Raw genomic sequence first — 24,648 nt, forward strand, 5'->3', positions numbered from 1 at the left:
GTTCCAGCTGCACTTTCCAGAGTACAAGGGTAGCTGGAAATAGCAAAAATATCCCCAAAAGAATTAAGACCCTCCAACAAACATACCTCAGATGCAATCATTACTCTAGACCTTCCTGCTCATGAATTTTCAGTCAGAAATTCTGACCTCCCTGCCATCTACTTTGCTCAGGACAGCGTTCTGTTTCGCAAGAAAACAAAACCAGGACGCTTCTTTAAGACAGTGCAAAAAATATTTTCAATGGTATCATTAAATCACAGATTAGTGACAATCGGCAAGGATCAACCACAGCACGGCCAAGAGCGACTTCATGATCAGAACTGGCGGGACCTGCTGCCCCTTGACCAGCGCTCCAGACCGAGCGCTTGCCCAGGGGAGAGGATTTGCTCCCTCCCAGGCCAGCCACCACGTCTGGGTTCATAGTGAGGAATAGTCTCAGCTACTCCAGGGTAACAAAATGCTACAGAGAGCCTGCAAGTAATAAATTATCCAATCCTATGTCAAAAAGCTAAAAAACCAAAAAGACTACTGAAGTGGAAAATAAGTATACAGCAGCCATGCTATTTGTCATGGCTCTCATGTTGTTCCCTTCCTTACTGTGCTGGTCACAGTAGCCAAAGCGCGACTGGTGGAATTCAGCAGCTTACGGCACCCACAGCGATGCCGGATTCTCAGCAGCACGCGGGATTCATGACCATATTCTCCGAGGCACACCATCTAATCAGAGCGGCAGGGAGCTGCAGGCTGCTCGGTGCGCTGCCCTCGCAGCTCCCGGGTACGAGATCTCCGGCCCCTCCGCGCCTGTCCCACTGCTCTCGCCCATGCTCCCAGCAGCACCTCCGCGGCCAGACATCCATCCCGAGCGCATCTCCAGAGCAACCTGCAACTTGCATGAGCAGACGTTCGGTGTCTGCAGATCACGTTGGGACACTGGTATAATCTGTGCAAGAATATGCCCTGGCAGCTCCACAGTACAGGGTTTCAATGGGGGAGAACTGTGCTTTGCCAGACCCCCAAATCATTCTTATTCTCCCAATTCCCACACAGTTGTGTGTTTTTATCACAGGGTGATTATGTAGAACCTTTTTAATGCCTGCCAGCTTCAGAGGATAAAATCACAGTGCTGCATATCAACAAAACCCAGCATATCCAGCCTCCAATATAAAATAATTTATATACACAAAGCAGAATTTGCATCTTAAATAAGAAGAGATTGTCTCGTTCTCTATGGTGTCTTATCCAGCTACTAAAAAATAAATAATTCACATCAGATTGATGGATTTGTTTCCTGTACAGCACACGTGCGCTATCAGAGCTCACAAAGACAACATGAAAAAAAAAAAAACTTTGTAATTAATAAAAGAGAATTGTTGAACACTTGCACATATTGGCACAAGGCAGAAGAGGAAAGGGAACATTACACAGCTGAGCTTAGGTGCCCTCCTCCATGGAGCGCGACTCGGATTTCAACTTCACAAACTCTTTAGCGACTTCATCGTTGGTTCTTTGAGAGAGAATCCTCAGGACCGTAAGTCCAGTCTCATCCATGTGAATCCTGCGCCCGAGGGGGCACCAGCAAGCGCAGCTTCCTTTGTCTGCGATGTCTCTGAGCTGCATCACTGCTATCCCCAGCACCCGGTCCTCCCGGGCAAAGCAGTAATCCTTCACGCAGACTTGGAGCTCGTAGGCGTCGGGGCCGTCCTCGTTCCCCAGGATGCTGAAAAACACACAGAGGTTAACCTGCAGTTTCTCGGAAGGTATAAAATCCTCTGCAAAATAAAGGTGTCAGTAGCTGACTGGAGAGCTTAGATGAGACACAGAAAAATCCTTTCTACAGATAACCCTGGTCAGAGAGAGAAAAGTAAAACCTACAGTGTATGGGCATTTGCAGCTGATAAAGACAACCTGGCTACTTGAAAAAAAACACTTATGAAGTTGCCTTTGCGTGTGTGTGTGTGTGTGTTAAATTGTCAAATAAGAGGAGCAGGGAATATTAAATTGATTCTAATACGTTTTCAACTCAGATGACTTTAAATATTTCTGCTTCTGTTCAGGGTTGCTACATTTCAGTAATGAATATTTTAATTAGATGAAGTCTTTGTTAAAGATTCACAATCTTCCATTAAAGAAAAAGATAATAAAAATACATCCCCAACCTTTCTGATATTTCTAAAATTAAAATAATTTTTTAAAGGGACAAAATCCCTTTACTTAGAGGAAAAGCCTGCCTTTTCTCACACTAAAGAGAAACTGCATGGACAGTTCCTCTCCCCCAGTACATTTATAGTCTTTTGCTGGTCGTATCTTCTTTCATTCTTACTGCACAGCTGGGTGAGCACTAGTCTGTAGCTCCCTTTGTTGAGCCTTCCGAGAAGGAAGATGCCTTTGTAATAACGAAAGACAAATAAGAAGAGATCAATACTCGGTGTTGAGAAAGACAGCAATTTCAGCAGTGCAACTTACTACCAGCTGCAAGGGCTGTCTCCTTGGAAACAAGTTCAGAAAGCATGTCCTACAGGTCAAGTTGCGATAAAAGCACACATCAAGATTAAAAGAACTACAAATATGTAAGGAACTTTTAGCCTCTATCAATAAAAGATGCAAAGTTCATTAAAACAATGGAGCACAGTAAAATACGTTGACAGGACAAAACGTCTTTCAGAAGGTAGCCAAAGGACACTGCTGGTACAGAACAGACCTCAGCATCCCACCCACAGCAAAAGCTCCCATAACCTAGCTTTTCCTGACAAGGCTCCAAACACTTGGCCAAGCCACTGGTTCCCACACTCTTTTGGGCCCCGAGCAGGGTGTTGGTGTCTCTTCTGCATCTGCACTTGCCATGTCAGACCTCCCGGCTATTTTTCACACTTACAAATGAAAGGTTTCATTGTATTTGGGAGCCCAGTTGTTGCTCTTTGACTTGGTTGTGAACTTCCTCTTCTTGTCACTCTGATGGGGCCCAATCATGGTGATTTCAACGAATGGACGGAACATGCCGGACGTTTGCCACTTCAGGTCATTGGCTGCCACAACTGGAAAAGAGAGTCACAACCTGTTTTACAGTAAATACTCATTTGTTCACAGTGCTCTGGACACCTTTCCGTTCTGCTATCAGTGTCTGGTTTCAGAGGACAAAGTCCAACTCAGAGCATGCGAGTGTCTTGACACATGTGAGCAGGACTTCTTTGCAACACAAAGATATGCTTTTTCGCTCTAGCTTAAGTTCTGTAAAGGGAATTTAATGTTTCGGACAGCACTTAGTTTTTGCCATATGCATAGTCGAGAAGTTGGTCCAAAAAAACCCCAAAACCAGTATTCATGCATCTCTGGGCAGACTGACCTGCCAGTTCAGTGCTTAACTCTATGTCATGTGTGGGATGAGGGGAAAAAAAAAAGGGGGACATTCTGGGGACCTCTATAAAGGTCTCTGTTGAAAAGGAAAATGAGACTGCAGGTAAGACAAACAAAGCCCATAAGCTGTGTGTGGTTCCAGAACCCAGAAGTATTAGCTCTTTAATTCTCATTCTCCCAGGTCACTGCAGGGAGCAGACTAAAGCACAGGAAATAGCTCTGAAAATCAGCTTTCGTATTGCGGTGTAGATTTAGCCAAGGGAAGAGAGGCCTGAAGAGCTGTTTGTATATATCTTTAGAGGAAATTAAAGTAGTTAAATATGCTGTCTATGAGCAAATGAGACCGAGGAAGAGGAAGCCTGAGATGAATCACTGCTACGGTTATTTTCAGAGCAGCTCTTCAGGGACCAACATGGCCTTCGGGATGGGGGAGAGGAGCCTCTGAACTCTTGCTGGCTCTGCGACGTCTCGGTTTACACTGAGCAGTTTCACAATGCGGCCCTGTCACGCTGCCCTGTTCTCTGCAGCGCAGGCTGAACTGTGGCGCCTGGTGAGGGCCATCATCCGATTTTTGTTTACTTTGTGTACCACTGCCAATAAACAACAGGACTGTACATCGCTGTGTCACTGTCTGGACTGGACGAGCTCGTTAGCGGTTTCTCTACGCGTTCCTGATGTGAAACAGAGGGAAGAATTCTGGGTTCACGTCCCATGAGCTAACACACAGATATAAGGACAGCCAACTGGAGGTTTGCCTCGACACAGTCGCAGAGCCCGAGCGGTATTGCGTGCTTTGCCATACCTTTCACTGTGACCTTGTGTTCACCAGTCCCTGGGTGGGTGTACAGGTCGATCTGTATGGACACTTCACCCACAGGATCGTCCACACCAGAGCCTGTTGGAAGAAAATTGACACCCCCCCCGTGGACACATGAATTATAGTTTATTGGCACCCATCTTTAGTTTATGGCCTCAGCACGACAGTGTTTTCACAGTACACCTTCCATAGCCAGCTTTTCAGTCAACATCCATAATGTAACATTAATGCAAAATAAAATCAGGCTTGCATGCCCAACACGCATAAACACCAACTTTGTTGGTTTTTTTTTTTACACTCCACCATAAAGTTCGCATCCTGTTGAGAATACTGGTAAGAATTTTAAAAGAATTTAAGAGATCTAAAACTTGACGACAGATTCTCACAGACAGCAAGGATTTTTCAGAGATTCCTGCCAAGCTATTGTGTGCACATGCAGGCATTCCAGTGGTGGGCATCGGCATTCCTGTCTGTGCACGGAACAAGGAAGGATACAAAAAAAGAAAGAAACACCACCAAAAAAACCAAAACCAAAACAAACAAACAAACTCCAAACAAACCACAACCCAAAAAACCCAAACAAAACACCAAACAAAAAACAAAACCCAAAAAAAAGACAGAGATGTTAATGATTTGCACTGAGCCACAGTGTAGTCTCACCCTCCAAGAAGCTTTTTCCATGTTGTACATCAGATAAAAGTTGTCATCCTGACTGCCTATCTCCTTCCCTCCGGAGGATAATGAGAAGCCCTTCACTGTTGTGCACCAAAAATGATGAGAGAGAAGCACTCACGACTGGCATACTTAGTGCCCTTCATCAATTAGCCAGGGAGAAAACAAGATGTAGCTTCACAGAGGAAAAGATAATGTGTTGTAACAGAGGGAGATGAACTTTACAGTTCGAGTACTAAGATGTTTTATACTTATTAACTTTTAATCATAATTATTATGCAATATGTGGAAATGACATTTTTCTGGGTAGGAAAGTCAAGATGTCATGTAAATTACAGAAAAAGACTGCTTTGCAAAATGAAAATGAAGTCTTTGATAAGACAGCCAGATTGACTTTACTTCCTTTTTGATAACTGTCTCATCTCAGGTTGACAATTAGCAATGCTGCTGCAATTGAGATACCTACAGAGTAATTGGGTACCTATGAACAGCAGTGTTATTTTGTCAATTTTGGGGCTAAGGCACAAAAAAGAGTGAAAGAATTGACGTGTTTGAAATTCAAGATAAAGAGCGTGAAGGTATCATTAAACAAACATTTTGTTAGGTAGATCTAACACGTCAACTTTCACAAGAACAGTCTGCAGGCAGCAAAAACACACATTTAACATTTAAAAACCAAGAGGTTGAGAGCTAATCTGTGCAATCTCTGAAGAGAATTACATGGCACAGAACCGCAGGCAGTGAAAGTCACATTAATATACAAGTAAAAGTATCTGAGCAAACATAAGAGAACCTCAAATTATTATCTTAGGGTAGAATCTCATTCTTGATCTGAGCACAATAAACAGCCCCTAGGCTGTAACATTCGTATATGATCCTGAATGTACTGTTCTCTCCCTGCTTAGAAGGGCAGTGTGCCTTCTTTTCTGTAGATAAGCACAGACTTTTAAAATCGGTAGGCTTAATTATTGACCTGACACACCTGATGGTGTGGATATGTCACTTACACTGTTGGCATTTTCCGTAGGAACAGACAAGTTTACCAACAGCACATAACTACTTTATCAAGCCACATTGGTGAAAACATCAGCTGTCAAACACTCAGGTCTTCATTTTACTGATCTTCAGTGCGATTAATAGGTTTTAAAGGAGACACTGATGCTTTAGAGGAATGACAGCAGAACCATCTTGTCACCTTTGAGGGAGACAAAATTTAGATATTTTCTATCTTCATTCTTGTCTTTTCATACAAAAATATTTTTCTATTAAGTTAAATGTTCGGAAACTAAAAACGCCACTTTGTAGATGGCCAGTGAAAAATATTCTGATCATATATAACTGTATATATACACATACTTGCACATCTAGTGACAAGCAGATTTAAATTGTGACATAGAAGTCTCATTGGTATTGCGATACTGGAAGGTGAAACTGCAGAACTGAGCTTGTGCAACGTTTTACAGACGTATTTCACCTAAGATAACAAAAAGACTTTGTACAGCAGAAAATAAATCGAGAGATGAAACAGAACAAGACTTAATTTTTTAGGGCTCTCCAGAGCACCAAGACGTTTAGCTACCCCCCTTCAAGCCAGATGTTTCAAGCTCGGCCATAACCTTGAATGCATATCAGACATTACCATGTATTACAGTAGCCCACCTCAGCAGACCATACGCATGCAAGTCTAGGACTTAAACCAGCCATACACAGCCCACAGTAAAGGGTCGGGGAACAAGTCTGTAGCATCTCTCAATAAACAGTTTTTGAGACAGCTTTCACACCCCGTGAGTCAATCTCAAGGCTGGGGACAGGCTCTCAGGCAGGGGACAGACTTTACACCGCACAACCCGTGGCTCCGTCTGCGGGATGCAAGCATTCGGTGCGAGCTCACGTCTACAGGGAGCTACGGGGAACGTGTCTCTGGAAAAGGTTTCTGAGCATGGGCAAGGTGACTTCAAAAGCAAGGCAGTTGGCTAATGTTGTTATGGTAACAACATTAGTCTTGAACATACCCTTATCAGGAAGAACATCCTCATTAGCGGTAAACCTAATACCTTTCCCATCATGCACTGAGACATGAATTCAAAAGGCAAGAAGCAAGCAGGATAAAGAGAGAAGAGTGTGAATTACAATCCAATTAGTGGTGTCACTTAAATAAATACAAGACAAATATTCTAGCTCTTAATAAACAAAAATATCCTCTTAGATCTTCTGCACCAACACAGGCTTTGGAGAACAAGGCTATCTGAAAGAAAATGGTTGTCTGGGTTAAAAGAAGAACAGAATTTGTGCTGGCATAACTAAACTGCAAGCCCTGATTCAGCTTCACAGAGCAAACATTTAACAGCAGAGTGGTATAGAAGCCTGCTCAGCAAGGAAATGAGCACAATAGATACCTCACAAAATGGAAGATGCAACCATTGAGCAGCAAAGTAAGAAAGGCAAACAGCCAGCATTTAAATAGCTGTGCATGCAGCCGCTTCCTCCTGTAGGGTTGTGGGAAGCTTGACTTATGCAAACATCAGTCAGAGCGCCATGGTAGCACATGTCGGCTGTAAATATGAGTGTTGTCCCTCCTGTCCCTCCAATGCATGTGCAGATCTCCAAACCAATCGATCAACGAGGGCTACTGAGAAGTGTATGCAAGCCATACCCCTTCCTATCCCCAATCTCAGCACCAAGTCATGCCTTTCTCAAACATATTCCATCATGGATCCTACAGATATTAGGTGGCATTCCCAAAACAGGGCCCAAAACTCTCAAAACGCAGAAGACGCTGATTTGGACCAGCTCAGTGGCCCACCATGTCCAGTACCTGTCTCCTAAAGGGGCTTAGATGAGTCACAAATAAATGTCATCAGGCAGCTGTGAGATACAGTCCATGACCTCAAAACAAGTGCATGTTATGTCCTAAAACTAGAGCTTAAATATTTCTAAGCTTCTCAAAAAAGAAATAATTAAAAAAAAAATAACACACACACTTCTGTGGCAACTCTATATATCCTGCTCCTCTCAGATCATGTTAAATTCTCTTTGCATATCTCCAAAACACTCAGCCTCAGTGGAATTTTACAATCAAACCCTCCGTGGACTCTGACAATCAAATCATGCATTGCATGCAGCTGCTTCCTCATATCAGCTTCGAACTTGCCACTTCACCACTTCAATGGAGCATTTTCTTCCTCTAATTTTTAACACTCCTGCCTGTAGCATGAAGTGTAGAACAACAGTGCCGCACACATCCTTATATCTTGCTCATCACAACAACTTAATAGCACCCACATTAAAAAAAAAAACAGATTCAGTTCATATTTTGGATATATAATGGGAAACCGTTGCAGACATATAATGGGAAACATTTGCCATAGAACAGCAAAGATTGAAAACACGCTGTACACACAAGTTCCCAATTAAAGAGTGTTTGTATGACTCCAACAGCAACATCCAAGCCCCCGGAGTCCCTTGCAGATGCAGCAGACTTTGACCTGTCTGGCCACTGGATGTCATCGTTGCTCTGCTGGGACACAGCTATAGGACCACGCTCTCAAATGCATGTACTGACTCTTTTGTTAACGCAGTGTATTTTATGACGCAGTATATTTCAACCTAAGCAAGAATATATCATGCTGCTAAAGGCATGGATGATTCAGTCCCCCAAAACTACATTCAACTTTTCAGTTTAAAACTTTAAAAAATAACTTTGTTCTGCTCAAGAATTCTCGGTGATTTCTGCACTGTTTGGGGAATCTCAGTATCAAGCTGTCTCATTTGCGTAGGAGGGAATGGTGTGCTACCTAGGGAGTGCTATCCCCTTCATTTGAGGGCTTGGTGTGACAATATACTGACACAGCTGAGACTGACTGATTCACTCTGACTGTGAATACAGTCTGAGGGACCACCAGCTCTCACAGAGCTTGAAAGGATTAAAGGAAAAAGGTCTCAGAAAGACACCCCATGGAGTTGTATGACTTTTGCTGCTGAGATGCAGCAGCCCAACACCAAAGGCTTGTATTTAAACAGCCTGAAAACTTAAAACATCAGTTTCAGGTTTGACCTAACCTCTAATAGCATCTGTCCCCTCTCTCTGAGATTAGTGAGATTCTCAGCCAGTCAGTGAAGCTTCCTGACTATAGACCAAATTGTTCTGTGCAACAATCTGGAGATGTTTGCATGAAATCAATGAAAGACAGAGACAATTAACTATTTATCCCTTCCAGATCAATGAAACAGCATCACTATTGTGCCTTGCCGAGAGAGATCCAGTGACACATCCCAGCAGCTTACTAATACGTTGTGGTGATTTGAAATCATCTAGCTCGCACATACCCTGCTACTGGCTGCAGACAGAACAGTGCTTTTGTCTACCCTCCTACAAGATGTTTCCCTTTACAGGCTCTCGTCACACTGCTGTCAATCAGCCCCAGGCTTGCACGGGGTGCTGGCAGCTGGCCGGTGACACAGGCACTGACTGGTTTCTGCGTGGAGTCCTACTGAAATGGTCTCTCTCATCGACGTGTAAGCCTCGGTACCGTCAAGTTTCACTCCTTTTAAGACAACTACCCATTTTAATTCATGAAACGTGACTGTTGAATGAGGATTGAAGGAAAAAAAAAAAAGAGACCACAAACATCTCAAGACTTATGTTCCACATATTTTTCCTCTCTCAAAATGTAGCTTTTGAGTGGGAAATAACCTCCTTTCTCTCCTTCCCAGTTTCAAAAGACTGAACTGTCACGTTTCCAGAAATGCTACTGCCAAAAGCATTCTACGAGCTGGCAGTACAAGACAGAGCAATTACCAACAGAGCAGATAGCTCCATTCAACTTTGCCAACAACACAAAAGAGCCTTACCCTGAGCGGTCTGAGTCTGGACAAAGGTTTTTATGAGAGTGTCTGTGGTCTGAGTGTAGAGAGAAAGAGCATATCGAAGTGATTGCAGGTCTGGACTCTTCTCCAAGAAGGTTTTCTTCAGACCATTTCCACCAGCATGGAAATATTGCTAAAAGTAAAAAAAAAAAACAGAAGAGGAAAAATACTGAGAAAGAATTGCAACCAGCAAACAACATTTATGGGCTATTGTGTGTGTGGATGGGAAAGAGCTGGAAAAATTAACAAAATAGATTCTGTACTGGAAATACAGCTCTTAGACCAACTGGCACTAAACTGCTCATGACTCTCCTCTTCCAAAGCACTTAAATACAAACATGCTGGCTCCCAGCACGCGTCAGTCACCTGAGGCTATTTGGGTTTACACAGACATGGCAGTAACACTCACTTAGTGCATTTAATGTTGTAACAGCACTGACAGACTCCTACTATCTCCTGAACTAGGGCAGGCACTATCCTCCCAAATACTATTCCTTTGATGCATTAGTAAAAAGGTGACCAACAGGTCAGGGGAGGTTGTCCTTCCCCCTTTACGCTGCCCTGGTGAGGCCACATCTGGAGTTCTGCGTCCAGTTCTGGGCTCCCCAGTTCAAGAAGGACAAGGAATTACTGGATGGAGTCCAGTAGGGAGCTATGAAGATGATTTAGGGGTCTGGAGCATCTTTTTTATGAGGACAGACTGAGAGAGCTGGGTCTGTTCAGCCTAGAAAAGAGAAGCTGAGAAGGGGATCTCATCAGTGTTTATAAATATCTCAAGGGTGGGTGCCAAGAGGATGGGATCAGACTCTTTTCAGTGGTGTTGAACAACAGGATGAGGAGCAGTGGGCACAGACTGAAGCACTGGAGGTTCCATCTGAATGTGAGGAGGGTGCCAGAGCCCTGGAACAGGCTGCCCAGAGAGGCTGTGCAGTCTCCTTCTCTGGAGACATTCAAACCCGCCTGGACACATTCCTGTGTGATCTGCTCTGGTGAACCTGCTTTAGCAGGTGGGTTGGACTGGATGATCTCCAGAGGTCCCTTCCAACCCAAACCATTCTGTGATTATTTGGGATGAAGCAAGGGGATGAAGGAGACAGAAAAGGAATCACTTACTTTGATAGTATCCAGTGCCAGATCCAAAACAGCACACTGCTTTGGAGTGAGACTCCTAGTTTCTTCTCTCACCATATGATCCTGCAAACAACCATTATATTTGACATGAGCAAGCTGTAAGAGACTAAATGAAAGGGAGTCCCCAGTATCATCTCTTTCTCTGGATTCATGCTGTGTCAATATGGCCACAGCATTTATTCAGCTGTCTATGGAATGCTTAATGGAGTCTCTCAGAGTCACTTATTACAGCTTAACTTAAAAATAAACCCACTGTCTCTGTTTCTTGCAGGCATAGAAGAGAGAAACAGGAAAGGAACTGGACAGAGGTAGGTGACAATTTTAAATCTCAGTTTGTCTCTCAGAAAACCTAAACAGGATTCACAGGAGTCTGCTTGCTACCCCTGTCATTCTAGAGCAGCCACAGCAAAGCTCTCAAAACACCACCTGAAATAAGGAATCCTGAAAAGCAGATATTGGGCAAAGTTGCTAGATGTAGGTTTGTTTTTGTTTTTTCTTCCATCTACAAAGGTCCTTAATTGATCATATTGTTGGTGTAGAGGAAGAAAAACAAACAAACAAGCAACATTTTCTAGGAAATACCTTTGCTAAAAGAAGTCATTGCCATTAAGATCGACCATCTTCAATAGCAAAGAACCAGGGTACCCTTGGGAATGGATTCCCTTTCTTGCGTGGGAATGTTTCCCTGTTAGACTCCTGCCTGACTACAAGGATGTATCACACTTCCCTGTTTCACTAAGCTCTTTCTCTCTGATGTTTAATCTTGGTCTCAGGGAAAACAAAACCCAGATTCTAACTGTTTGAACTGCTGGAGGGTCAGGCCAGCTGGCTGCAGCCCGGATGCTGAAGCGTTTGTGCATCAGACGCAGGTAAATTAGGCACAAGCTACTTGTCCCTACCTTAAACATGACACAGCCTCTGATGAGAGACACTCTCCAGGAGATGTTCACTAAATTATCTTTGAATAAAGCATGCCTAATGTGCAGCATCACGTCTGCATTTCATGCTTATAAGCTATGTCACAGCCTGGTGATTTTGTGGTGGAGTCGCCATTCCTGGAAGTGTTTAAAACATGTCTAGATGATGCTCTTAGGTACATGGTTTAGTGCTAGATTTAGGTTACGGTCAGACTCAGTTATGTTAAGGGTGTCTTCCAACCAAAACGATTCTGTGATTCACATTGTCTAGTGCTGCTCCCACACGTTATCCACCACCATCCATCTTCTGCCCGATGGAGACAGGGCTCACTGTGGTCTAGGCGCAGTGCCAGGGGTCTGCCACGCTCCCCACAGGCACCGAGACAGCACCTTTGCACAGTGCTGCACTGAACTGTGCAGAAGATGCCTCTCCAGTCACCAGTACCTCTGACAAGGCTGTATCGTGTCTTCTTGAGCACTAGAGACATGAATCAAGTTGCCTCTTTCCCCCACATGGGCTGGTCCCGGTCTGCAAAGCGACGTGCGGCGGCACAGCACCCTGTAAGCTGCAAAGCATCTTCTGCTGTGACAAGCTGTCCTGAGGGGAGCAATAGCTCTCCTCCCTCTTCTTCATGAGTAATTCAGTTGAAGATGATGTGGCTTCACACTTCAGTACACAGAGGGTAAAACGTTCTTTCTCTGTCTGACAGTCAGATTAAATGCACAATCAGCCAGAGCCCAAGGCCACGTCCATGGGAGAGGCCAATTTAGTCAGGGTAGCTGTGTCGCCAAGGCAAGAGTGACTTTCGTGTCTGTTGAAATGACTTCTTGGGTCTGCCTGCCAGATTCCCCACACTGTGACAGAAACCAGGTGGTCAGGATTTTTCTTTTAAACTCCTAAAGAGTTCATTTAAGCCTGCTCTGAGTGGCCGCTCCGCTGGTGTCCATGCAGAACACCGTGTCACAGCTTTTTAAGAGAGTTTCCCGGTGCCATTTACTTCAACACATCATGTAAAAATAACCCAGTGACTAGACTCGTAATGCTGGCACCTATACACAGAGGAGCCCACGGGTGCCATTCCCTTGCACACCTGCCTTCTGCAAATCCCACACTGTTCCTATACAGGACTGCACAGCGTGCTACTGTGCACCTCTCAGATTGCCAGCCAGCAGCAAGTCACAAATATTTACATCAAGTAATTATGCAACATCAAGTAGAAGAAGTTAAAGAAAAAAGCCTCTTTTCCCGGTCTCTCATACTCATCCTTGTGTTCTCCACAGGTTACCCTTGGGGGAGCACAAGGGAGAGGAGGTAGCTGCTCCCTGCTCCAGCTGCTGGCTAGTAAGCAAAGAGTTTGGTAATAAATGGAAGGCAAATATGTGGCACCAAGGTGCCAGTTTTATGGTTGGTTTTCTGAGCATTATGAAATACACTGTGAAATTGACTTGTCATCAGGATAAGAGCCCGTGCTTGTCAGGTCTGTCAGTCTCAGTTTTCAGATGAGTTATCTGATTCACTAGGACTCTGTTCCCCCTGTTCTATTTAAGACAAAGCTTAAAATTCATCCCATAATTTTCCAAGGCTTTTACTGGAACTGCAAAATACATAGAAGAGGTGATCTGAAGAGGCACTTACTCATGCCTTCCCTATCAGCTTCTATGTGCCCACAAAAACAAAAGGGCAAAAAAAAACCCAACAAACATCCACAATGCTTACATAGACCCAAGCAACTTACACTCTTGTAACATCTTTACTCTTCTGAAAATTTTTGGATGCAGTGTTGATTCACACCATCTGTCTGAACAAAAGGTTTTCAGAATTCAGGTGGCAGAGCGCTTTCACACTTTTGTACGTTTCTCTTGCCACATGTAGAATCCTGTGTACCTGTGCTGCTGTAGTCCTATATGTGGATATGCAAATAAAACCTCAAACACACACCCAGGTTTGCCTGATTTACATGATTACACACATTTCTAAAAATGCAGTCCAGAGTTACCGAAGTTAAGGTTTACAGTAACTGAACTAAAGACAGGCTGCTGCTGAGGGTCTTCATCTCACCCGCGCGAATGGGAACAGGCAAAGCTTCCAGCTCACTCCCGCCAAAAGGCACCTTATACATATATATTAAGAAATTCCAGTAATGAGAAAATATGGAAGAAGTAGAAGATAACAGTGAGTGCCACTGACCATGCCTGAAAACACAAGCAAGCCACAGGAACTCACAGGTGTCTGTGCACAGACTTGTCCTTCTGGCCTGGGAGGAGAAGTGGAGCAAATTCAGAGCTCTCCCCCTTTGACACCAGGATGGCACGTAGATGGCAGGCACGTCCTCTCTTCCTCCAAGTGCTGGGAGACAGATGTTTTTGAAAGGGGAAGGGGATATCATAGGAATATGGAGTCACATTTGGAGGCTGTGGTCCAGCTTCCACCCTCCCAGGCTGGATACAAAGCTCCTCTCTACCCATTTCTCCCATGAAGTGGCATGGAGTGTTGTAATTGCAGAACACAGTGGAGGTATCGCAACCCTTGGGAGCCACCAGGTCACCAGGGAGGACAGGATGGCTGTGGGAGTGCAAGGGGCCATTCCGCAGCACAAGTGACAGCTATTACACTGGGGAACCACAGCTGAGGGTTTATGTTATGTCACTGCTATGTAACAGCCTCAAAATGTGGCTGGAGAAAAGTGTGTGCATCTACTCACACACCTGCATGTCTAGATTACGTATTAGGATTGCTAAAATGTGCCTGGACATGGACATGAGGCAGCAACGTGCACTCACAGCCCAGAAGGACAACTGTATCTTGGGCTGCATCACAAGGAGCGTGTCCAGCAGGTGGAGGGAGGTGATTCTGCCCCTCTGCTCCGCTCTGGTGAGACCCCACCTGGAGTCCTGTGTCCAGCTCTGGAGCCCTCAGCACAGGACAGACATGGACCTGTTGGAGAGGGGCCAGAGGAGCCACAGAAATGATCCGAGGGCTGGAACAGCTCTGCTGTGAGGACAGGCTGAGAGAGTTGGGGTGTTCAGCATGGAGAAGAGAAGGCTCCAGGGAGACTTTATTGTGGCCTTTCAGTACCTAAAATGGGCCTATAAGAAAGATTGGGACAGACTTTTCAGCAGGGCCTGTTGTAACAGAACAAGGAGTGATGGTTTTAAACCAAAAGAGGGGTGATTCAAGTTAGACACGAAGAAATTTTTTACAGTGAGGGTGGTAAAATACAGGCACAGGTTGCCCAGAGAGGTGCTGGATGCCCCATCCCTGGAGACATTCAAGGCCAGGCTGGACAGGGCTGCGGGCAACCTGATCTAGTTGAAGATGTCCCTGCTCATGGCAGAGGAGTTGGACTAGGTGACCTTTGAAGGTCCTTTCAAATCCAAACTATTCTATGACAGATAATTGTACCAAGACAGCTGTAATAAGTGCTCAATACAAAAGGAAGCAATAATGAGAAAAGATGAATGCGTTTTGAAATTGCACTGATCACTCAGAAGAATGCTCTCTGCTGTGGGAAGGTTTCCCTGATCACGCTCTGAGACAGAGTTGACATTCGGCTCCATCTTCCATGCAGTGCAATTTGTGCACCGTGACACTTCAGATTTAGACCTCCTCTTGCACAGTATCTGTTCTGTAGCACACGTCAAACCACAGCATAGTGCAAGTTGAATGTTGTAAGGCATCACTATTTTCATACCATTCCCATCATGACCAGCGAATTAATGCTTGATTGGCTTATGATGAGGCGGCGTGCACTTAGTAATGCTCATGTCATGCACTGTCACGTCATGCACTGTCAAAACACATCAACATAGCCTTCATGCTAAATGCCAGCTTGCCTGTAAAGAGAGCCCACGCAGAAGGAATTTACAGACACAGGCTCTCTTCCATAAGCAAGTTATTTTTGTAACAGTTCGTATAATTCATCAATAGCTAGCACAATCATCTTTCCTACCGAATCTCATTATCAGGATCACATAAGGGACTCCCTTTAATAGATTGGCGTAAAGAGGAACTGGCCAGATGCTAAGATCTCTACTTTTTTCATTTTAAATTGATATACCAAACAGATCACTGTATATACAGAAGAGAAAAACTACTTTGGTGACTAAAACTACAGTAAAATTTAACAGTTAATTTAAACACAATACTAATGTTAGCAGAATGCATTTAAAAGCACATTTGATGCATTTAAAAACATTTCTCTACAATTGCATTCAGCAACACACCACTGGAAGCACAAGACATGCTACGTGCTACTACACTTCTGTGCTTACATACATGGACGTTAACACAAGCCATGCAGAACAATACCTTCAACTTTGACAAGTGTCCCAGTTCCTTAGCAGCACTGAAAATCAACTGTGTGCCCTATGATTGCAAGAAGTTAGAAAAGGAGGGGGGAAAAAAAAGATTATAAACAAGCTTTGCATGTTTTTCCTTCAAGCAAGTCAGTTTGCAGATAAAACTTTACATAACCATCCCAAGGCCAGCCACAACAACTTGACTCCTTGCCAGTCTATTACCCAATATAAAATCTGGCATTTCTGTAGATACCACTTCAAGAGCTATTTCAGAGCACAAATGCTCTGCTAGCTGGTTCACCCTTGATTACAGCAGTCACCCATTTAAACAAACGGATTGCACAGTGTGGGGGTGAAGGCAGTGCGCTGGCTTGGTCTCCAAGTGCTCCTTTAGATTTCAAGTCTAAATACTCACAAAGACACCATAATATTGGCCAAAGCAAAAGATAACACAACTGATGACAAGCTGTCTCCACAAGTAGAGTCCAATCAGCAGGGTGGGGGTAAGCATACACCAGATATGAAAGAAAACTGGATCTGAGCAGTTTTTGTGTGAGAGATAGCTAAACAAAGCCCAGTGAATACTACAGCATCACCTTTGCATGTCGAAAGATTGGCAAATGGCTCTTCTTCCCCCACAGTGGTTTACTGAGGCTGTATGACCAATGAAGTAACAAAAAGGGAAGACAAATCCCAGTGATGGGAAGTCTTGCTTCAAGTTGCTTACACTCTAGTATAATGGATTTTTACATACTTTCTCTACAGTGGTTATGACAAAGATATTTTTCCTTTTCCCTACCACATCATTTGTCTGTTGTGTAGTATTACTTTTGCCTGGGGATATAAGTCCAAAATTTAATGAGAAAGCCAAAAGCAAACGAGACAATTCTCCAGTCTTTTCTCCTAGAGATGCTTCATGGGGTGTGCTGGAATTTTTCTTCCACTTTGCTTCTTTTTATTCATCTAATTTTGCTTTTTTCTTTAAAAAAGCCACAACTGCCTATTACTCCACTTGGAATAAAACCCCAGCCTATTGTAATTCTGGCTATGAATTGGGCATCTACCATATCATGAAACTTTACCATCAACTTCAGCCATCACAATCTAGTCAGATTTGGGCTTTACGGCCAAGAGAAAGCTATGGTTGACCCCTCTGCCCTAATTAAACCTCCCCTCTATTACGTGTCTCAGAAATGCCTCAGGTATGTCAGGAGAGCTGCCCTCTCAAAGATGATCTTTGTCTCTCCTTGATTGCAACTGATCATTAGAAGCTTTCTCATCTTAACAGTTGTTCACCTTCTCACTCAACCACACCTGCCACGACTACTCCCCAGCCCGAAACCCTTTGAACTGTAATGAACAAAGGTGTAAAACCAGAATTATTAGATTGCACTTTGCCACTGCATATGCCACTCAGTTTGTTTTCTTTGCTGCCTTCTTTGATATGCGCTTATTTGTTGCCTTTTAAGTCAGTACTCTGTGGAGCAGGAACATGTATTTGCAGAGAAGACTCTTAACATCAGCCTCACTCACAGGTCTTTATATCTGTTCCTAGAGGTAGCAGGTGCCCTTTTACAGAAGTAAACAGTTTACAGCTGTTAGCACTGGAAAGACGGACCCGCTCTAGGGACACTGGACACCACCACTCTGCCCATTACAAGAGCAGTCCAGAAGTGAGTTTTCAGATGAGATACCTTTTCTTTAGCTTTGGCAGCTTCAGAAATGTGTTCACGCTGAAAGACTCTGCCCTGAAATCACAGACGACCTCTTGATTTGCTCTATTCGTAACAATCACCTAACCCTCACTGCTCCTCAGCCTTTTATGTTTGTTGAATACAAATCAATACAGAATGAACATTATTGACCTTGCAGCTAAACAGAAGCTCTTGATAATTGATTAAATTCACAACTCTTGGAGCGGGAAAAAAGCGCAGGCAAGGGCAATGCATCCGTAAAGGAAAGTTTCTGACATAAGACTGGAAGCTTCACTCACTGTTAGTATCCCATGAGTAGCGTTACAGTACAAATCTGACTGGAAGAGTACAAAATTCTCTGTATTTCCACAGAGAGAGATTGAACATGACTGTGCACCAGAAGCAACAAACAGATTTCACTGTGGGCCACACCAAATAATCCACCAAGGGACACAGCTTCAGCCAGCGCTCGGGTATCCAACGGATGTCCCAGTTGTTCTGTACAATTGCTCATAAAATTTGTTTGGCTAATGGGTCTGGAAACTTAAGGTTTACATGCCTGTTGACCAAGCAGAAAAAACAAAACACATCTTTATAATCTGAATTAAAAAAAAAAAAAAATCAGTAAGTAGTCTCAAAACACACTAACACGAACATTTCTTGATCCAGTATTTTCAGCCTTCATTGGACACTTTTTTTTAAAAAAATACACATTTGAGCAACAACATTAACTGATCTAGGCACGCAGTCTCCCTGCCGCAGGCTTCTAAAGAGGGCAGGTCAGTAACACTGAGCAATACCCAGTGGCTTGATACGCTTCAAGGAACAAAGCTGCTCAGATAACCGCTCCTCAGTTCTTGCCCACTAAGAAAATCCTCATCCATCAGTGCCAATCTCTGTCAATGTGTCTGCAAGGAGAAGTGATTTCACTGTTACGTTGAGTTTATCATCAATGCTGGTAACATATAATGAAAACCGGGGCAGTTCCTTCCTCTGTCAAATGGCATTCTTGTAAACAAGATGCTGTAGCTCCTCAGAAAAGTTATTTATTCATGAAAAACATACCATACAGCCCTACAGATAGCACTTATTCCAGGTGCGCCTCTGGGGAACGAAAACAACTGAACTTAAATATCACGTAGTTTTGAGAAAAGCCACCCACAATGGATCTGATTAAAACATGAAGGATGGAAGATGTGGAAATAGTAGGTCCTTATTATGGTTAATAGTTTCTGCCTAGCTCTGTGGCAAACATAGATGGAAAGAGGACAGACCTCAGTGCTGGTTTTCATGAAATTAGTTTTACCTTCCTAATTTTTTTTGGAAACAAGGAAGACATCTATAGTCCATAACACAAATATTTTAAATTCCTTGTTACGGGTGTGACTGCTTTTTTTCAGTAGAAGGATCATCAGCTGACTCAAGTCTAATTGCTAGAAGCCAACACAAATGCATTGATTTATATGTGAAGAGGTTCAAACTCTAACAGCTTAACTGTCCTATCGCTCGGTTGACAAAGGTAGGAAACAAAAGCCTACTGCAAGTCTTTTGAATCCCAGTCCTTTTTTGGAAAGCATATTATTACTCAGGCTTATTTTTCTGAGACATACCAGTACAAGGAAGTTTTACCTGGTATTGTACATTCCTTTGCCCCCCCTCCCCCCCTTTTTTTTTTTAATTTTTACATTCAATGAGATCTGATCATTTATTAGCAACATTTAAGCTCATTTTTAAAACTTCATCACCAGGATATGTTTGCTAGCACCCACTGAAAATTAGCCTATATTTTGGTTGTTGTGGTGAATTTACCAGTGAGAAAACAGTCTTGAAGTTGAGGATGAAAAAGGCAAAACCATTTCCTTTCTTTACAGAGATCTGGGCGTACGTGCAACTCACAGACCATCACTTCATTCAAGGCTAGGAAAGCTTTTTCTCCACATCACAGTGGCAGCCTTGGACTTTTTCGCTCCTGGCTAGCACAAGGGAGAGGATTCATTTAAACTAACACAAGTTAAGAAAGGTTTCAGAAAACCTCTTAAAGCCACACACTGTTCCACCACAGAACAGCTCCCGGAGCAGTGCGCCTGGCAGACGAGCCTGATGAACAGCCAGTTTGGAAGCCACGTGTAAAACCTGTCTGCAGCTCGAAGAATGTTTTTTCGTTATCCTGGACCATGTTCTCATTTAGTGAAGAGAAATCGGATGAGTAGGAAAAACAAAAAGCACAGTAGGAGCAAGCACAAATAGAGCCTCACATGGACGGCTGCATCATTCCTTGTGAAATAAATAACGGAGAGGCTCCAGAGTGTGTAAATTAAGCAGCTCTTCATTGACCTGACTAGTCACCAATGGCATGATATAGTTTCATCCTAGGCAGCGAGGAAGAAAGAAATGTATCACTAATCCATTAATATCCCCAAGCATTGTGCACTGAACCCCAAAATAAGGACTCCAAGAGAGCTGTGTTTGCATATCCACTCATTCAAGAGAAGACAGTGTTTAATTAAATGTTGATCGTTACTTAAAGCTAGTGAGGTGTGCACTGCTTGGTGAGTTACTGGAGATCATGTTGCTACTAATCTCCAAGTCTATGAGCAGTCAGTGCTCGGAGAGACAGAGGCCAGTTGTCTGAAAGGCATTATAAGGCAGTTCAGGCCGTCAGGGGCTGTAGAACTGCCCTGTCCTCATTGCATCCTTCGTGGACTGCCTTTCTCACCTGAGTCCCACCCTACACAAAATCTTCCAGAAGCAGCAGGGAACTGAAGCGCAGAGCTCAGATTTTCTTCGCTGTGTGATACAGGCTTAGCTGATTTCAGTGGAATAGATCCGTCCGGAGAATAACAGGCATTAAAGCACTGTGCGGTGACAAGGTCATGCAGGCGACAAATGAGACACACCGAAGCCAGTTGAGAACCTTCTACATGCTTTCCATTAAACCACTTCTGCACCTCTGGCAAGTTCACAGAAAGGAGAGAAAATATTCCATAAAATGGATTATTTTCTACCATGCATAACCCTCCTTTAAGGGCTGTAGAGAAGTTTTAGGACAGAAACCCTCATCCAGTGGTCCTTCAAACACACAGAGGCCGCACTAGGGCTTTCTGTTGTTGAGGACAGGGAGGACAGTGAGTTACCGTACCTGGGCCTGTTTCTGAGTCTGATGTGCCTTCTTTTAAGACAAAGCAAAATTAGATAAGAGGTGCATGGCACAGAAGGAGAACAGCCAAGGGGAAGCACTGCTTCTGCCCACACTGCCCGGCTTCAGTTTTGCCTTGCCCTGCCATTTTTCACTGCTAGGATGGTGACAGAATAAATCACTATATCGCAGGGGAGAGGGGAAGCAGCTCTTTGCCTCTGTAGCCCATCCAGCCTCACCACAGGTTGACAAGGACTCCAGACAAGGCCATTTTAACCACTGCATTGTTCACAAACACCCTTCTGAGACAACTACTCTCCTCCAGTTCGGACTAGTTCAGCCGCCTCACTATGATACAACTGACTAGACAGCTGAAAATCCAGCTGTGAACATTTTGCATTGTCTCAGAAAACTGAGGGTGTGCTTCATTACACAAAAAGAGCTTCTCAATTTGAAACTGAAGTGATGGCAACAAGAAACTCTTTGTAAAAAAAAAAACCTCAAAAGTGGCTTATAGCAACATCCTGCAGGTTGGAAGAACTGGCTGATCACAGTTACTGCCTTCATCATGACACAAGCACTGAATCACTCTCTTACTCCACCTTTAAAATTCATAACTGGCTAGTATGAATTTCAAGCAGCTCTTTCCTGGTTCTCTCTGAGGTCCTTGATCTCACTGATTCCATTCTGAGGGGTTGTGTTAATGCTGGTCTTAAATGTTGATTTAGCACCTGTCCCCAAAGACTTATTTTTAAAGCAATCCAACCAAGAGAAAGAAATTTGATGGTCTTAAATTTAGATTTTATTTTTTTTTTTATCCTTTAAAAAGACAAGCAGAAATGATTACTCCAAATCTGAGCTCAGAGTTAGCAGTCTTTACCAAATTTACGCCTCATGCTAATTTTATGCTCAGTAGGTATGACAGCACACCACATCTCAACAGTTTCATTTAAAGTCCACATCATCAAGGCCAGAGGCAAAGAGGCCTTCCCTCGCACAGCAAGAAACACCTAGTAGAAGATACAGGTTTGCCTCACTTCTCTAGAGACTGCAACCCAAGAAGTCCACTCAAAATATGTAGGCAACTGCTGAACAGCGAAAACCGCTATTGTTCTACCCACTAATGGGAAAAAGAATCAGCATAAACTAGCCACAGACCACAAGTTCATTCAAACACAGAGATGAAAAGTAGTTCTGGATCACCTCCAAATAATGGTTATAGCCCAAACTTCACACTGCCTCCAATTGAGTACCAACTTCCCCAGCAGCTGGGTGTGTGTGAATAACATTTTATCAGTTTCTGTGGTATCTCAAAACTGGGGAAGAGATTCATCTTCCATTGTTAAAAACGTCACTACATGGGTGACACACGTTCATCCAGCACATCCACACAGGTGAACAATTATATAAAAGACTGCCTTTGAAGAAAAACTATCTGGATATGCTTCCAGCTTCCCAACATGAGAGATACAGAAATCACAGAGCCCATACTGATGTTAAAACCTTCTGGGGAGTAAAATTGGGGGTGGTGCCACTAAAAAACAAGCCCAAATTAACCACATCTATACAGAGAAACACTTGACTAATAGATGAAAATAATGAGGCAAAAGGTGTTGATCTAATGCCATTAAGACAACACTAACTGCTCGACAATCCCACATATACAGCTGTCTTTGAAGGACGGCAAATCCCTAATCAATGAGATTTGACATACTTGATGGCAACTCCTTTTGGATCACGGATTTTGACATTTTTTTTCCCTAGAGTATGCTCTGTATCTTGTAACCCCACTATAAATAGACCTGTTCTCTGACTTCACTAGGTTACAGACATATTTTTCCATCCTTGAGCAGGCTACATGCAGGTAAATTTACCTGGACAGATGACTCATTATTTCAAGGCAATTAATTACATAGGCAATGGCAACACTTTCTGCTATGAGTCAGGAAGGAGAAAATGTTTTACCGTATGGTCTGTAAGAGGAGGCAGCACAATCAGCTTCTCCATGGTGTTCATTACCACCCTCCAGAGCTCCTTCAGCACCCGTTTCAACACCGTCTTTTCACACACAGTCGCAAAGAGCGTCAGACTGCAGGGAGAAAGAGCAAGAACTGAGTAAGTTCAACAAATGGAATTTGCAGGGAAAAAAGGGATGTGTACGGCAGAATCAGTGGCCCATCCAAAGCAGTTTATTGTAACAATTGCTTTAAACGTAAAAGTCTTCCCTTTTCATAAAGCACAGTCTGTCTTCACTCTTGGAGTTCTAGCACTAAAGACATTTGGCCAAAATGGATTATTGACATTTCTGATCTCAGCCATTTCTATTTATTGACCTGTGGGTTACAGAAGGTATCATAAAGTTATCATGGTTGGGAATAGTCCAAATAAGAACAGGTATTATTGAATTGGTTCCTTTTAAGAAGATACTTCTTGACGTATTGGGTTTGCAGAGCACATAAGGAAAAACTGCAAACAAATATAGAATAATAGGTTTTAAACTTGAAGGGGTTATTATAATGATTTTTGTTGAATACCTAAATTTATACTTCCCAGATGTTTATGCAGAAGTTCCTGCACAGCTTCTGAAGTTTCTAAATCTTCCATCTCTGTAACCAACCCAAAGCATTTCTGGGACTCTTCTGTATTTTGTAGCAACGGCATTCACCACCAACCAGCTGCCACACATTTATTCCATTTTACATCAAGATGTTCTGCTTTATCTCCCTACTTATGCCCCCTTTATTACTGCAAAGGCTACCCAAAATGCCAAAAAAGTTAAGATTTTTATTTGAAATGATCGTTGTACTTTGGTATTTACTGATCAGACTTGGAGAGCTACAAAACAGGAACTGTGCAGCTAGTAGCAGTGCACAGGTGATGGCTGATTCTACTACACTGTGTAACATCATCTTCTAGAATCCTCCTCTTCCAACGGCTGGTTAGACAGTAAATGAACAAAACTCAACAGGGACAAGACTGATGAGTGCAGGAGGCAGGAAGCACTGAAAATTACTTTCCTTCTGTAAAGGAGGAAAGAAAATAATCCAGGCTCTGATAATGATAATCATAAGCAAAATTACTTGCTCCACAGCTGGATGAAAAGCCTGTAGCATACTAAGTTCCCAGAGACACAAAGGAAGGTAGCTTCTCAGGATTCATGAAGGCATGCAATGGAAAATGCTCAAATGAGGGGGCTCCTACATGCAGTGACTGTCACAGAGAGTTACTCACTACACGGTGACTCAAAGGAAAGATGGGACAATCAATACAAAGCGTAGGAAAAAAACCTGTATTTTAAACTTGGAAAGCTTCACATCTCTTGTACCATCTATTAGGAAAATAGCTGGACACCCCTTTCAAAATAAACAACTGCTGTGCATCAACAAGAATTTAAACTTCTACAATGATTAAAAACTATTTCTCTTTGTGAATCAAGGTTTAGCTGATGAGAATTACGCACAGCCACAAAAAGTCCCTGTACAGCTGAATCATGCTGCACGGTGTCAATGGTAATAGTTAATTAAAGCAATGGATCAAGCTGACGTTCCCCTCATAGCTCAGAAGCTTATTTCCTAGTCAGAACAGCACCAGGTATGACTAGAATACACATGCTTAACATGATTGGGATACTGAATAGTGTATGAATTAAGTAAGTATGGTTTGCAATACCACTGGATACAGTATGATTTGTATAGGAAAAACCCCATAGTCAGTAAATTTAGAATTTCAGTATTTCCCACTACCTGATCAGCAGCGTGTTTTGCT

At 43.2% G+C, this 24,648-nt stretch overlaps 1 protein-coding gene across 1 annotated transcript in view; it reads right to left on the reverse strand.

Annotated features, from left to right (window-relative positions):
- Nucleotides 1-1,197: 1,197 nt before the first annotated feature.
- The window catches only part of LOC308052116 (protein unc-13 homolog B-like), a gene marked incomplete at its 5' end in the record, with an annotated part of 218,768 nt that continues 195,317 nt past the window's right edge, over nt 1,198-24,648 (reverse strand). Inside the window, 7 exons of the mRNA XM_080362904.1 lie at nt 1,198-1,717; nt 2,873-3,032; nt 4,154-4,246; nt 9,692-9,839; nt 10,820-10,900; nt 16,064-16,120; nt 22,849-22,972. Of these exons, the coding sequence (XP_080219030.1) occupies nt 1,432-1,717; nt 2,873-3,032; nt 4,154-4,246; nt 9,692-9,839; nt 10,820-10,900; nt 16,064-16,120; nt 22,849-22,972 (949 nt within the window). The 3' untranslated portion in view covers nt 1,198-1,431. The remainder of the gene's footprint in view (nt 1,718-2,872; nt 3,033-4,153; nt 4,247-9,691; nt 9,840-10,819; nt 10,901-16,063; nt 16,121-22,848; nt 22,973-24,648) is intronic.

The sequence above is a fragment of the Nesoenas mayeri genome (genome assembly GCF_963082525.1).
Source record: "Nesoenas mayeri genome assembly, chromosome: Z".
Lineage (NCBI taxonomy): Eukaryota > Metazoa > Chordata > Aves > Columbiformes > Columbidae > Nesoenas > Nesoenas mayeri.